The sequence below is a fragment of the Lepidochelys kempii genome, chromosome 8, assembly GCF_965140265.1.
Source record: "Lepidochelys kempii isolate rLepKem1 chromosome 8, rLepKem1.hap2, whole genome shotgun sequence".
Taxonomy (NCBI): Eukaryota; Metazoa; Chordata; order Testudines; family Cheloniidae; genus Lepidochelys; species Lepidochelys kempii.
Window position 1 is genome coordinate 99,072,575 of NC_133263.1, and position 15,419 is coordinate 99,087,993.

A 15,419-nucleotide genomic window follows, 5' to 3' on the forward strand; every position below is an offset into this window, starting at 1 on the left:
ACAAATATCCAGTCTAACGGTATTCAAATATCAAATGAATGTGTATCAAAGCAGTAAAGAACATTATAGGTGGGATTTCAGTAAGTGCCCCCATGACTTCAGAGCTTGAGTCCCATGGACTTTCAATGGGTCAAGTGCTCCTAAGTCACTTACAGGCCTTGCAAACCCCCACCCTGGGTGTTTAGTGAGGCGCTGAGAGTACAGTCCATGTAGCTCAGCACTCCTTCATGTAATTCCTACGTGATGCCTGGTGGTTTGGTGGAGAGGTCCTAGGATTTCGTAGACTGGCCTTTCATCTGTGGAGAACACAGTTAAAAACCTTGTCTTAGATCATACATGAGTTTGGTGGTTTCTTATTCTCAGTTTATGCATAATCACAAAACCGCCACACATTTTGGAGCAAGTTGTGGGATAACTGGAAGGCACTGCTTAAGGCGGATCCAGGATTAGAATAGCAGGGGTGTCACATGCTAACTGTGGAGTGCACTTACAGGGCAACATCTGTGAGATTTCACAGCACTTGTTCACACTACGCCAGCCTCCAGCTGGTATGATTAACCTCTGTTTTCAAGAGAAATAAACTAAGTCTTGGCATAAAATTCTGGCTCCACTGAAGTCAATGAGAGTTTGCCACTGACTTCAATGGGGCCAGGATTTCACCCTGAATTTTCAGAAAGAATCTATCACCTCAAAACGATTTTCTATAAACATCCTATCTTAATAAGGGCACTGTCAAGGGCACCACTCTAAAGCTACCTTTTGGAAAAATCTATTTGCTCCTAAAAACGGAGAACTGCAAGACACACAAAATTCTTGGGCAAACTGCCAAATCCAGGTCCTGGGTTTCTTCACTTTAGCACATTCAGCAACCCAGTGCCTTATTCTACCCTGAGCAGAAAAGGTATACAGATAGAGGAAAATATCACTTTTTGGGGCACTGAAAGACTGGGATTCTTGTAGATTTTAATACTTGGCTCTGTTCTTGTGAGCCATGCAGACAGGCAAAGTGGGTGGAGAGAGAGAGAGTGAACTTTGCACAATCTCTCTCTCTCTCACACACAAACACATCCACCCACACCGCATGTAAACCACATCATTAACTGAGATCTAATTTTAGTTCCACCTGCCTTAAAACAGTCAGGCTACAGAGGATACTGGGCAGTGAGCTGCCAAAGGATAGTCAGCTATCCTCAATCTCCAACACATAGGGTTCTGAATGTGAGATGGACACAAGGCTAGTGAAGGCTATTTCTTCTCTTCAGTCTTTTCCCGACTTCCCTCCCAGGTCAATCAAGTACAAATCCATTCATTAGACAGACCCACCCTCTTAAGTTATTGTTCAATTAGTAGTGGGCACCCACGTTTTTATAAGGGGTTACAGGAAAAAATCCCATCACTTCACTGTGCTGTAAAGGGGTTAGAACAGTTATTATGGAGATGTGCCAAAACAGGCTCCCATTTTGTTACTGAACATTGCAGAACACTCAGAAAATGTGTCGCATGAATTCTTTATATTTACACTTATCTCCCATTAGGAACCTTAGTTTGCTTTTACCAGCATGAGGGATCTGAAACACAAAAGACTAGTTAAAAAAGAAAAAAAAATCCTTACTACTGCAAGTTCATATTAATGATTGTGAACAGGACAACTGCTAAGAGAAAGGGTGGTCCATGCACTTTAAAGCTTGGAAGTGGAGGGCTGTTCCACTCTATCAGATCATTTTCAAGCTGCTTAGGTCAAATAGCCAAGGGAGACAATGTGATATCGATGGATTTGTTTTATGGCTCACCAGTGTCCAATGTTAATTTGCATACATATACACAAAATAATTATGGAGAAAATATTTTTGCTAGACTACTGCCAATCACACAAGAAATAAAATGCAACTTGTTCAAAGGACTGTCTCTTCATTAGACAACCTTCAGTTCTTAAGAGACTGCCTCAAATCCTCTCTAAGGATTATGGGACAATTGCTGGCTCCATCCATTTTGTGCTGCTCAGTGCTTTGTGACTCTGTGTTTGTCAAATGACACCACTGTACTCGGTGCTGGATCAATGTACTTCTCTACTCAAGCCACTCAAGAATGGAGTAATTTGCTGCAGTCTCTCTTTGCCAAGTGTGCAGTACAAACAACATGCCTCAGAGTTACGTGTTCCAGAATTTCATGTCCTCCATGGATGAAATTACGTAATATTTTCAGTCCACTGGCACAGAAAAATCTTCATGTTCAACAGGAAGAATAATTCCTCCTATTTCCTCATAGCCCTCAAGACCCTTAAGAATAAACTGATACAATCTAGTCTTCCTATTACACAGACCCTAACAAAAGCAGTAAAGGTGGTGTGAACTTGTCCCATTCCTCTCAACAAGGCCAGAACTCTGACGCTTAAGAGCAACAATTTAAATGCTGACAACCATTTCACTGCTGATACACTCAGTTAATGTGTCTATCCAGTTATTGGACATAAAGTCCATCATATTCTCATTATTTGTTCATCTGAAAGGCTGTTCTCCAGAAATAAGACTAGACAGTTTAAATTAACAAAATTACAGAATAGCCTCAGACTTCTTTTCCCCATTTGGTCTTTTAGAGGAACTTGTTCCTCTTGCACCGCAATAATGTTCCTTGTCATAACACAGTGGTTTGGAGTACACCAGCTCATCTCTATCTGGCTGTAAAAGCTGCTTTAAGTGACATAAGGTGCTCACTTCTTGTCAGAAATTAGTGCACTGCCTCTTGCACTGTTCCCAGTCACTGCTAGCTTGGAGCTCATGAGACTAGTGTTGAACATTTAACCTGTGAATGTCACATGTACAAATGCCGTAAGACCACAGGAACAGCTCTTATAGCACTGATTGTTCAAATACCTGAGACATAGCTATAATCTTTGTAAGTTAAGGTGCAAGCAATGTTTACTGTGTTACCAGCTTCTATGACTCTCAGTGCAGCCCTGGGATTTTGTAGACTGTCTGTGAAATGTGGTCTAGTGACAAAGACAGTTCACTCTATAATGACCTTATTAACAATTCTGAAAGATTCTACTTGTCCATTAGACGGATACCTAGGGAGGAAGGATGGTCTTCTGTTCAAATCATTAGACTGGGATTCCAAAAATCTGGGTTCAATTCTTGGCTCTGCCACAGATTTTCTGTGTGCCCTTGGGCAAGTCACTTAACCTTTTTTGTCCCTCCGCTCTCTATCTGTTAAAACGGGGACAATACTTCTCCTTGACCAACCACCATCTTATGTATTAGATTGTAAGCATTCTGATCGCAATTGTCCTTTATTAGGCATATGTCCAGCACAACAGGGTCCGATTTGGCTGAGGCATCAACCTGCTACTGGAATACTACACCATGCCCACTCTCCCAAAAAATCCCGCTAGTAGACCCCACTGGAATAAAAAAATAAATGAACACTTGGTACTCAGTCCATGTATTTTGTTTGTAGATCTCAAAGTGCTTTAAAAAGGTAAAAAGAAAAGGAGTACTTGGGGCACCTTAGAGACTAACAAATTTATTTGAGCATAAGCTTTCGTGAGCTACAATGCACTTTATCATATTCATTACTATCCACTTTCCCTTATTTCCATTTGTTACAATATTTTTTTATAGCTGCCTTCACTTCCCCTCTAAATCACATTTTTTTTTAAACCATTATGGCCTCCTTGTTGATTATGGGATTTTGGGCATCTCCTAAGGTGTTCTTAAATGATTGCCAATTATCATTCAATATAATTTCTTCATCCCAGCTGATTTGGCTCATAATTGTTTTCCACTTTGTGAAACTGGCCCTATTAAAGCGCCAACTATAAATATTGTTCTGGACTTTATTCTGGTTGCATATTATAAAAGTGATGGAGTCAGGATCACTTGAACCTAAGCTACCATTAGTTTTAATTCTGTGATCAGTTTCTCTTTATCTATCTTTAAAGAATTTCCCCATGTTGGCTGCAACACTTTTTAAGTTAGGAAATTGTCATATATAATGTTTAGAAATTCCAAGGAACAGAATCCTTGCCTCCACATTTCCAGTTGCATGCTCTAACTCTTGCAAAATCCAGATTTGTGAAAATACCCTGCAGAAAAAACCCCCCCTACTGATTTGGCCAAATTCCTTGCATGTTTGTGTCATTCCTGTCCAAGAGCCAGAGCATCATCATCCCATAAGACTACTCTTTTTTCCTTGGGGTCTGAGTTGTTTTACACTTGGCATTTCAATGCAGCTTTATTGAGATTAATTATGATTATAGATAAGAAAGAAGGGTCTGTCCCATCACTTCAGGGAGGCTATCCATAGATAATGACCAGGCAGCACTCTGGGAAACATCAAGAACAGTGCTAAGAGAAATAATTGCTCATGATGCGTCGAATGGAAAGGACTCCTTGGCAAAAGTGAAGCAGTTAGGAAGTAAGAGATCTCAATTAGAGCAGATGCACAAAACTGAGAGATAAAGACTCTCTGGTGCATGTTGAATGCAGCGAAGCCAAATTAGAATCTTCATGAACGTAAGCACTGAAAAGGTCCCTTTCGTTATAGCGACAATGCTACTATGGGCAGAAAGAAGGGTGAAAGAGAATGTTAATGAGCATCACAAAGTCCAGAAGGTTAGACAGACAGAGCCTTCTCTCAAAGACCAAAAAACCAGTAAGTAAGTTAGTAAGTTTTCTGAGATCTGCAGTATCTTTAAAGTTTTTTGTCTGAGATTTTATCACCATGGTTTTACAATCATAGCAGAAAGTCTCTCTTTTATGACTAATACTCATCTGCTACACAATGGAAAAAAATACATTTAATTTTAAAAGGAACAGGTGGGGAAAAGCTATCCGCCAAGTCTGCAGCCTGTAATCTGAATTTTCATAAAGAGAAACCAACAAACGCCCATTCATTCCCTTATCCCTCCCAATACTTATAAAGCTTTTCTGGGGTTGGGGAGGAAGAAGTAGGGTGTCTGAGTGCAGCTAAATGTACTCAACAGATTGGTTAAATGCACCTTAGGTGCTGTCACCCTATTTCAGAATGAAACGCCATCATTATTAAGAGAGCGTCAATTGGTATGTTCAACCACCACTTTCCAAGGGAGCACCCTGCTGCAATTATCTATGCTTTTGTCACCTGGAGGTTAGATTACCGCCATGTGCTCTACATGGGGATTATATATTGAGACCATGTGGAAACTGGAGCTAGTGCAAAATGGAAGCACCCACTTATTTAGCAAAGCATCATGCAGAAGGCACACATCATCAGCACACTGTAATTAGCATCACCAGGCTGCCAATACATTTCTGGCTGGAGTTCGCTATGTTGGTTTTAACCCATCAAGCTCTAAATGGTTTGGGACCTGGTAACATGAGGGACCTCCTTTCTCCTTGTAACATACTGCTGCAGCTATGACAAGAAGCCCACCCTCAATCTGAAGGGGATTGGGTGCTGCTGGCAGAGCATTTGTGGCTTTGTAAATCCTTGGTCTGCCTGAGTCATCATTTGTTAACCTTTTGGGCATGCTTCATAGCCAACTTTTTCTCTTCAGCATGACTGGGTGTGAAGGGGATTGGGGACTGCTATTATTAGCTTGCCTTGCAGTAAGGTACAGGCAGGTCTGAGTGTGCAAGTGATTTTAAAATCTGGCATGGTGAAAAAAACTAACACAAATACATTAACATTTTAAAGTAATGCTGCCACATTCGCTGTAGAGAAACACAACAGTAAAGTAGCTAATCAATCTTTCTGGTCTTTGCCAATGTTTTATTCTATGTGTTTTAAGTTAACATCATCACCATCATCATCAACACCCCCAGTCCCGGGGACCTACACAAAACAGAGTTTAGCAATAGTAAACATTTCTAACACTAGAAAGTATTAAATATCAGCACATGTATACTGCACTATTAACTTTATTTTCAAAAAGCTTGAAATTGTAGTAACTTGAGATGCACAAAAAGCCTTTGACCACACTGAATGGTTTTGGGTGTTGAATCTGTCTCTAAGCACAGACGTTTAAAACTGGATTATACTGGCAGGAATCAGGAATTTAGGCCAGGCTGGTTCTTTATGTTAGCTCAAATTTTGCCTATTTGTCAGGACCTCCCCCTGCACCTCTTCTATTTGTTCTCATGAGATAGCACACTGCTTACTTCTGCCAGGGAGGGAGGAAATCTATTTCTCTCAAGGTAGGGCAACGGAAAGTGAATAGGACTGTGCGTTCGGTAGACAATATTTGTCTTTTGATTTCAAACCTCCCTTCAACGTTCTGTATCCCCTCCTTATTCTAATGCCCTTAAACATAACGTTCAGATCTTCTGAATCATTTGAGAACATTATGAAACACTTCCTCCACATCATCTTAAATGTTATGCATTTTATTCAGCGCTCAGGAGTTTAAGCAATCTGTAGGTTATGCAGAGTACATCTAGCTTCCTTTCTGATATTTCATTCAACTTCTAGCCAATCTTCAACATTAGCAGTGACCTTTACAAGTAGGCTTCCATTGCACTTTCTTGGATGGACAAAATTAATCTTTTTAAAATGGATACCATCTCCAACAGATGGATTTGTTTCAAACATGAGACATATCTTCATTAACCCAAAAGTGTTTTGTGGAACTACATAGAAGTTTTCACTGCAACTATATATAATGTCCCCTCCCTCACAAAATGATGACAATAATATAAAAGAGCTTTGTTGAAATATGCAATATGATTAGCTGAATAGGATTACCGCTCATAAAATCATCTACACCTAAATACATGAATATACATGCACATCCATTATCTGGACTCTTCCCCTGGAACAGATATTCTGCTAAACAATCTCCTCTAAGCTTTGTTTATAAAGGACATTGAACAAAACCTTTAAATATGAATATTTTAGCTCTTATTGATAAAAGGGATTACTTATAATACCACCAAAAGATTAAAGACAAAAATCTAAATCTTCAATTAATATATTCTGTACATTTGACAGCAGATTGTGCATAGTCAGTTTTGTTGATTCCCCTGCAGAGTCAAAAATTTCTCTTGTTTACATGGGTCTCTCATAAGTATCAGGTGAGAGAAGAACATTAAAAAAAACCAGCCAAAAAATTCAACTGTAAATCCATAAACATGAGAAGACTGGGATATAAGGACAGGTGTAGTACCTGAACTAATTTTGATTCTTTTTTTAAAGGACTAAATTTCAATTTGTTAGTACTTCATTAAACACAAGATTTAAAGCCAAAAATTTAAAAAACAAATTAAAAGAAAAACAACCCCCTCCCAGAGCCTGAGGTCCACCTGGAATTCTGTGCAGACGGCTGGATCTGTAACTTTTCTTGTGTGTACAATGTTTTTGCACTTGAACTTCTACCTTTGCTTTTAAAAATGACCCTGTTCAGGGTCAGATTGTTTCCCAGCCTTACACAGCTATGCAGGGGCAAGAGGATGAGTGAAAACACTATTCAGCCACATACTCCTAGATAGCCTCCCCAGACCTTGGTTCTGGGTGTAGGAGCACAGGAGGCTGTACAAGGACAAAATCTGTGTTTGGTAAAGAGGAAGAGATAATAAAGGAAACGTCTTCCCTGGGGAGGTGTCCAGCTACATTCCACACCTTACATTGCCACTGACCGAAGGCTCAACCTGGCCCTAAATAGGTCAGATTACATGATAATGACCCTCTCTTGGCCTTAAAAAAATACAATCAAATCTATGACACAATCTGCAAAAGTAATCAGTACTTTTGTTTTAAATTTTATGCTACTGTTTAATTAAATCAAATTAATTTTCCAGTCTGCAAAGGAACTGTGTATTAAAAAAGGAATTTTTAAGTACCGATTGCATTATTAAAGATCTGCAAATGGCACCGAGAGCATTAGTTAGGTGCGTTTATATTTTTGTGCATTAATCCAATATATAAATAAAAAGAATAAATATAATAAAAACAAACAAAAGTGATCCTGTTGTAAGCGGTGGCACAATGTGAAATGGGGAGTGGGATGGAAGGGACAGTGGAACAAAGTAAAGTCGTCTAAAACTTTATTGAATATGATTTGCTGCGGCTTTGCAAGAGTATTTGGATTCCAAGATGGAATTCAGAGGTAGTTTCCTCCAATATAGTTAACTGTCATGGGAGTTGGAGAGGATACTGAAAATATATTCTTCACACCTCAACAACTTCAACTTTGTGAAGCCTCCAAACTGTTCTACACTTGGAAGAAAGGGCCTATTTAAGAGAATTAATAAACACAGTAATAGGATAGGTTTACCATGGACTTAAAAGGGTTTGTGGGGACGGGGCGGGAAGTTTAATAAAAGGCCATTTTGCTACTTCAAACACTCTTTGGGTGCATTTTATTTGCAATAGATACAATTCCAAGCTGTATTCAAACTGCCCAAAAAGTATGCATCCCTTATTGTGTGTTATTGCTTGTATGATATTGTTACAGTCAACAAAGTGTGGACATTAAAAAATAAGGCTCCTTTAGATTAATTCGGGCGTCTTTGTTAATACCTATTTAAAATGTGTATTTTGAAGACTGTACATGTTCTACTAATCCTTGTAAAATGTATACAACTCCTATGCATATAAAACTGACTTGTTTCCTTGTTTGGTATTAAATTTTAACTGCTTTCAAAATTCCAACAGAATTTCACTTGTGAAATCAAAGTAATTAATAACTTATTTATAAGCAAAAAAGAAACCAAAAACCAGTAAACTGTTTCCATACAATTTTAATATGTATTTTAAAAAACTTATATTAAAGAAACACTGTTCCAGAAATGTGTGGTGTACCAAGTTCCTCCTAAAACAAACTTTTACTGCAGAAGTTGTAACTCCTTAGAAGGACACATAAATAAAATAATTGTGAATTTAAACTATTTAAGAAAAGTCAGAAAAGCATAACAAATTAAGTAGTTTCATGAAACATGGAAAAATTAAAAACATTCTTTTGCAGTTGACATTCCCCAACAGCACAGGAAACTCAAATACAACAGCACAGTTCTTCCTCAGGAGAACCAGAAAGTGAAAGCGATTAAAAATAGAAATTTAACTAAAAAAAAAAGAGTTTAGCTAGTTGGGACAAAGTGTCTAATATGCAAGTAGTAAATGCACAGCATTAAAAGTAGGAAGTAAACTAGATGTTGATTTAGTTGGGGATTGGTCCTGCTTTGAGCAGCGGGTTAGACTAGATGACCTCCTGAGGTCCCTTCCAACCCTGATATTCTATGATTATTTGAGTTTTAAATCTAAGGCATTTAGAAAACTGGTAAGAACATGTTTTTTTAAAATTATGATATTTATCTTGTCAGTGTCCCTTTAAGATAAATGTAGAGAGCAACCTGCAGCTCAACTTTATAAGTGGAATGAATAAATTGCTGAATCTCAGCATTAAATTTCAATCTGCTGCAGTTGATAAGAATAGTTTTATTGTTTTACTTTACAAATTTGGATAAATTAAATAAATACAAACCTTAACTACATAAAAACCTGTTGTAAGGATTTTGGTACATGGTACAAATACATACATGTGTGATGGTCTTGCTCCTGCAAGATGAATTTTGGAAAGAATATTTTATATATAATCTCAATAATTAGTCTCTTGTTCTCTTAAAGCTCAACATTTTTGCTTGTGATTGATTAACTGAGCAGATCCAGAGGCTACAGGTCTGAAATCAGAGATACACTAAAAAATTCTACAGTGCAAAAATTTGCTCGGACCACTGAGGAAACCAGGGAGAAACTAATGGCATGTTTGCATAACAAACTGGGTGGCTTCTACTTGATCTCTAGTCCCTTTGGGGGAACGTGAATCAAACAAAGAACAGTGACACTGGAAGAATAACCCTTGAAAGAGAGTACTGTGGAAGTGAGCTGTAGCTCACGAAAGCTCATGCTCAAATAAATTGGTTAGTCTCTAAGGTGCCACAAGTACTCCTTTTCTTTTTGCGAATACAGACTAACATGGCTGTTACTCTGAAACCTGTTTTTGAAAATGGCACTTAACTGGGAAGAAGTGTATCTTGATTAGAGGATGCCTTTTATGAACTGAATGTTTGATAATCACATGCCAAATTAATTGTAATTAACACAACATGTGTTGTGGTCATTTATGAATGATACAACTGTATATTACACCTTTGTTCTATGGATTTTTATGGGTTATGTTCTCTCAATGGCTGTTTTATCCTAACTTCAAATCCCATTACAACGCTTTAGAAAGCTTGACAAGGGTTTCCCCGCCCCCAATAAATAAAAATAGTAGCAGTTTGAAAGAAAAAAAGATTCCATCTGCCATACATCCTTTGTTTTAAGGAACTGCTAGTTAGCTGTGCCCTTTACATTAAAATACTAATGAGATTTCCAAAAACTGTCTTAACTACTTACTGCTCTTCCTAAATTTAGCAAAAGGCTCTTTGTATTCTCTTACCTTTATGGTTTTGGTCTGGAGTCTGAGTCCATTTAAAGTGTTAATGGCTTTCTCTGCATCCTTTGGATCAATATAGTTAACAAATCCATACCCTAAACTCTGCCCTGTTGAAACATAAGAAACAAAACAAAACAAAAAAGGACTCAGTATCTTTTCAGCACATGAATGACTTCCAAATGTGGAATCAAAATTCTCTTCTCCTGTTTGTTTTCACCACACTTCCACCTAGACTCTCTACATACAGCAGGGTGTCAGTTTTTCACCATTCCATTCTGTGGAAACTAACAGAAAATTTTTAAATAGCCACTCCAATGTACATACCTAAAAGGGAGAAGAAAAAAAAAAGCCAAAAAAATGCTTTTCTACAAGTTATCTGAAAAGCATGTAACGTGTTGATATCAATGGAATTAGATAAACACAATTAATAGCTTTGTGTTGAGTTTGTAACAAACTAGAGGATCAGCTGTTCAAGCAACATGGTTCCCATTTAAAATGAAATAAAAATAAATGCTCCTCATGCCATTGTTTATAGAGTCTGTCTGGTTTTCATAATGTGAAAGTTCAGAAGCCTCATATTTTACCAGATCCCTCCAAAACACATTGATCAGTTGGTTGTAAAATCAACTTAAACTTTCTATATTGTGTTATTGACTTGTGACTGGCAATGCAGAACTGAAAAGAAAGGACAGACTATCACGTGCCAGGATAAGCTCTTACATTATGTTTTCTTTAGTATGTTGGTGATGCCGGCAAAGACAATACGGTACAACTGCTGCTGCATCCGGATGGCAGGAGCACATTTTAGCAGCCAAATCATTTCAACAGCTTCTGTTTTACTGGTAATGTCTGTGTTTATGTTTGTAGGAGGAGGAGGAGACCTGGTTTAACAACTCGGTTTAGTAACATGGAGCTAGTGATGTACTATTATTAACGCTATACATATACACATACAGCAAGGACAACTAAGTGTCTGCAATGGAGTAGGATAACATAACCAAAAGCTACGCCAAAAAATATTAGACCTTTCTCCCAATGATTTTACAATATGAATGTTAACAGAACACGAAAGACAACAGCAACACACAAGCAGATTTTGCACTCAGGCTTTCAAATTCCTCGGTCTTATGTGCCATATTTAAATTATTTTGGATATTTGGAAAATGCAATGATTTGTTGTATTTTTTTTAAAACCACAGACATTTACTGGGCATGTAGAGATAACAAGGGTTAAAAAAAAATTCTCAGGAGGCAGGCATTTTCTTGAATCTTACCCACTGTTATATACTTTAATGAATTTGGAAAATGCTAGGTCCAAATCCTACCTGCACATGGGGTCCAATGTGCAGAGGAATCATCCTGATTCTGCTCAAGAGGGGTAAGAGGAAGAAAGGTTGTGAAAAGCCCACACAGGGAGAGAGAGAGAGAGATAACAGACTGTGAAAACTGTACCCCACAAAAGCTTATGCCCAAATAAATTTGTTAGCCTCTGAGGTGCCACAAGGACCTCTTGTTATTTTTGCTGATACAGACTAACACGGCTACCACTCTAAAACCTGTACTCCATAGGGGCTCTCACTGTAATAATGCAGAAGTAGCTACCCAGCTCCTTCTCACACACCTGCATGGAGAAAGCAGAGGTCACAAAGCATCCTGCACACGAGGACCTATGCCCTAGTCTGGTGGAGGGATTCCATCTCTGCTACATAAAAACCTTGTTACTTTGTCGCAGAGAGAAAGCGCATTTGGCCTACTGAATTTGGGGAGGAAAAAAAAAACAACCCAAGAAATGTTGTGTTGCATAATCCATATATAATAAGAGTTCCTCGGTCTTCTAAAAATCAGATCAAGGTGCTCAATTTTTAAGGCTTACACAGATATTGCAGCACACCTTTAAAAACCCACAGAAATGCTTTATTTCACAGCTACTATGACCACATACAGTGTTACAGACAGGAAATTGCTATTTTAAATTACATACATCAAGGGAGCGCTTCCATTCACTAGGACTAGAAGTACAAGCACAAAACACACCCATTCTTCCTGAATGGCTAAATTCATCTCAACAAATATATCTCAACCCCAGTTAGCCTGCATTAACCAAAAGTTAAACTGAGCAAAGAACCAGAAGCATAAATAGCATAAGAAATACTTTTGATGTCACCTCTCCCCACTGTTTTGTGTCTACCTAAGGCAGCGGTTCAACTGTGGGTCAGGACCCCAAAGTGAGTCAGGACCCAATTTTAATGGAGTCAGCAGGGACAGCGTTAGACTTGCTAGGACTCAGGGCTGAAGCAGAAGCCCAAGCTCTCCCACTGCCCACCCGGGACGGTGGGCCTCGGCCCGCTCTCCCACACCCAGGGTGGTGGGGCTCAGGCTTTGGCCCACGCAGGTAGTAACTTTGTTGTCAGAAGAGGGTTGTCAGAAGAGGGTACAATGAAGTTTGAGAACCCCTGACCTAAGGTATTTATATGTACCCCATTGCAGCTGTAGGTGGGCCCCTCCCAATCTTTAATATGTTTGCCCTCAATACCTCTGGTAAGTGGGGAATGCACTGTGGGGCAGGGACAGTCTTTGCGTTGTGTGTTTGTACAGCGCCTAGCACCATAGGGTCCTGTTCCAGGGCTGGGGCTCGTAAATGCTATCGCAATACAAATAAATACAACAACAACAACAAATATCTAGCTCTTATACAGCACCTTTCATTGGTAGAGCTCAATAAAATAATTAGTATTTCACACATGGGGAACTGTCTGATGCAGAGAGAGAATAAGGTCCAGATTTTCAAAGGTATTAAGGTGTTCCTCTGCTCAGCACTGTGAGGCCTAAGTGACTTGGATGGCTAAGTTCCATTCTCAAAAGAGACAAGCTTTTAGATCCAGATCCTAAAAGGTATTTAGGCACCTAAGTCTAATTAAAGTCAATGGGATTTAGGCTCCTAGGTGCCTAAGTCACTTTTGAAAATGGGACTTAGCTGTCTAAGTCACTTAAGCATTGCAACATATAACATAGCTATCTATCTTGATATCTATGGATACGTTTAAGAATCTGGCCCCGAATGACTTGCCCAGAGTCACACAGGGCATAAGAACAGCCATACCAGGTCAGACCAAAGGTCCATCTGACCCAGAATCCTGTCTTCTGACAGTGGCTAAAGCCAGGTGCTTCAGAGGAAATGAACAGAACAGGTCATCATCAAGTGGTCCATCCCATTGCCCATTCCCAGCTTCTTGCAAACAGAGGCTAGGGACACTTCAGACCATGGTTTTGCATCCATGTGCATCCTGGCTAATAGCCATTGACGGACCTATCCTCCATGAACTTACCTCATTCTTTTTTGAACCCTCTTATTGTCTTGGCCTTCACAACATCCTCTGGCAAAGAGTTCCACAGATTGACTGTGCATGGTGTGAAAAAACACTTTCTTTTGTTTGTTTTAAACCTGTTGCCTAGTAATTTCATTTGGTGACTCCTAGGTCTTGTGTTATGAGAAGGAGTAAATAACACTTCCTTATTTACTTTCTCCACACCAGTCATGATTTCATAGATCTCTATCATATCCCCCATTAGTCATCTCTTTTCCAAGCTGAAAAGTCCCAGTCTTATTAATCTCTCCTCACACGGAAGCTGTTCCAGACCCCTAATCATTTTTGTTGCCTTCTTCTGTATCTTTTCCAATTCCAATAGATCTTTTTAGAGTTATGGCAACCAGCTCTGCATGCAGTATTCAAGATGTGGGCGTACCATTAATTTATATAGAGGCAATGTGATATTTTCTGCCTTATTATCTATCCCTTTCCTAATGATTCCAGACCTGAAGAAGAGCTCTGTGTGGCTCAAAAGCTTATCTCTCTCACCAACAGAAGTTGGACCAACAAAAAAATATTACCTCATTTCTCAGAGACATTTGCATAGATACCTTTTTAAGGAAGAGAATATAGATAAAAGGAACCTAAAAGGAACTTTGGGGAGGGCAGAGAGTGACATAAGACAGCTGACACAAGAGGAGAACAACACTGACCTGGAAACAAAGCTTCTCATGTCCCCCCATTCCTTTCTCTGGAGTTCCTTAGTTACATCATTAAGGTTACTTTGCACTGGCCATCTGCCATCCTCCACACAAAAAGATATCTACATGGATGTTTCCTTTACAGTGGAAGGAGGCAATTCACAAGAGCAAAATTACTCCTTTGCATGTTTGCATAATCTGGTTCAAAGAACAAAATTCCTCAAAAGAAATGATTGATAATGCATGTATAAAAGCTAATCATAAACTTCTATTCCTAAGCTACTGATGGTGTTTTTTATCACATGTATGCTAATTCCTACATTAGCGGTATTATATTGTATAAAATTTCTCATAGAAAGAAAAATCTAAGTTGACCTATTCAACATTCTAAACACTTAATTTCAGGGAGTCCAAAAAAGGAAAAATACTGCTTTACTATGAAATGAACCATTAAAACTCAACCCACCACAATCTTGATGCAGTTGTTTCAATTACCAAATTTTTGTTGCTGCATTCTGCCATATGATTTAGCAGTCTATACTTTATATCAATGATGTTGAAGGGAAAAAAAATTCTACCTCAGTCAACAGAATGCAGGCCAATAGAGTCAAAAGGAAAAATCGACAGAAAAATAATTTTGTGAAAACCTATGCTTGGTCATATGAGATTTCTAGCAGACACTGTAAACTTTTAGTATACTAAACATTCACAGCTAAGAACCAAAAAAATGGAACAAATCATGCTAAATATAAATTCTTTTCAAACTACTCTCAGTAGCAATAAATCTCATGACAATAAAAATAGATTCTAGATTCATGTGCACTGCAAATGGATACTGGAGGAGGGGAAGAGGATTTGTTCTAAACCATGGCCAAGAAATATGAGCTTTCATTTAATTTGATCCTATCTTTTTATTGCATGTTCTGAAAAGGAAACCATTTCTTAGGCCCTGATCCGGCAACAGATAGCCTGCAGTTGGGCATCTCAGTGGGGTTCCGCACA

At 38.7% G+C, this 15,419-nt stretch overlaps 1 protein-coding gene across 10 annotated transcripts in view; it reads right to left on the minus strand.

Moving 5' to 3' along the window:
• Positions 1–15,419, minus strand: part of ELAVL4 (ELAV like RNA binding protein 4) — a 107,369-nt gene that overhangs the window by 11,996 nt on the left and 79,954 nt on the right. For 9 of the 10 annotated variants that reach the window (XM_073357764.1, XM_073357762.1, XM_073357760.1 and 6 more), the window contains exon 3: positions 10,412–10,515. In XM_073357764.1, coding sequence (XP_073213865.1) covers positions 10,412–10,515 — 104 coding nt within the window. Of the gene's footprint in view, positions 1–153; positions 297–10,411; positions 10,516–15,419 lie in introns of all 10 variants that reach the window. The other variant, XR_012160495.1, reaches the window with a different exon arrangement.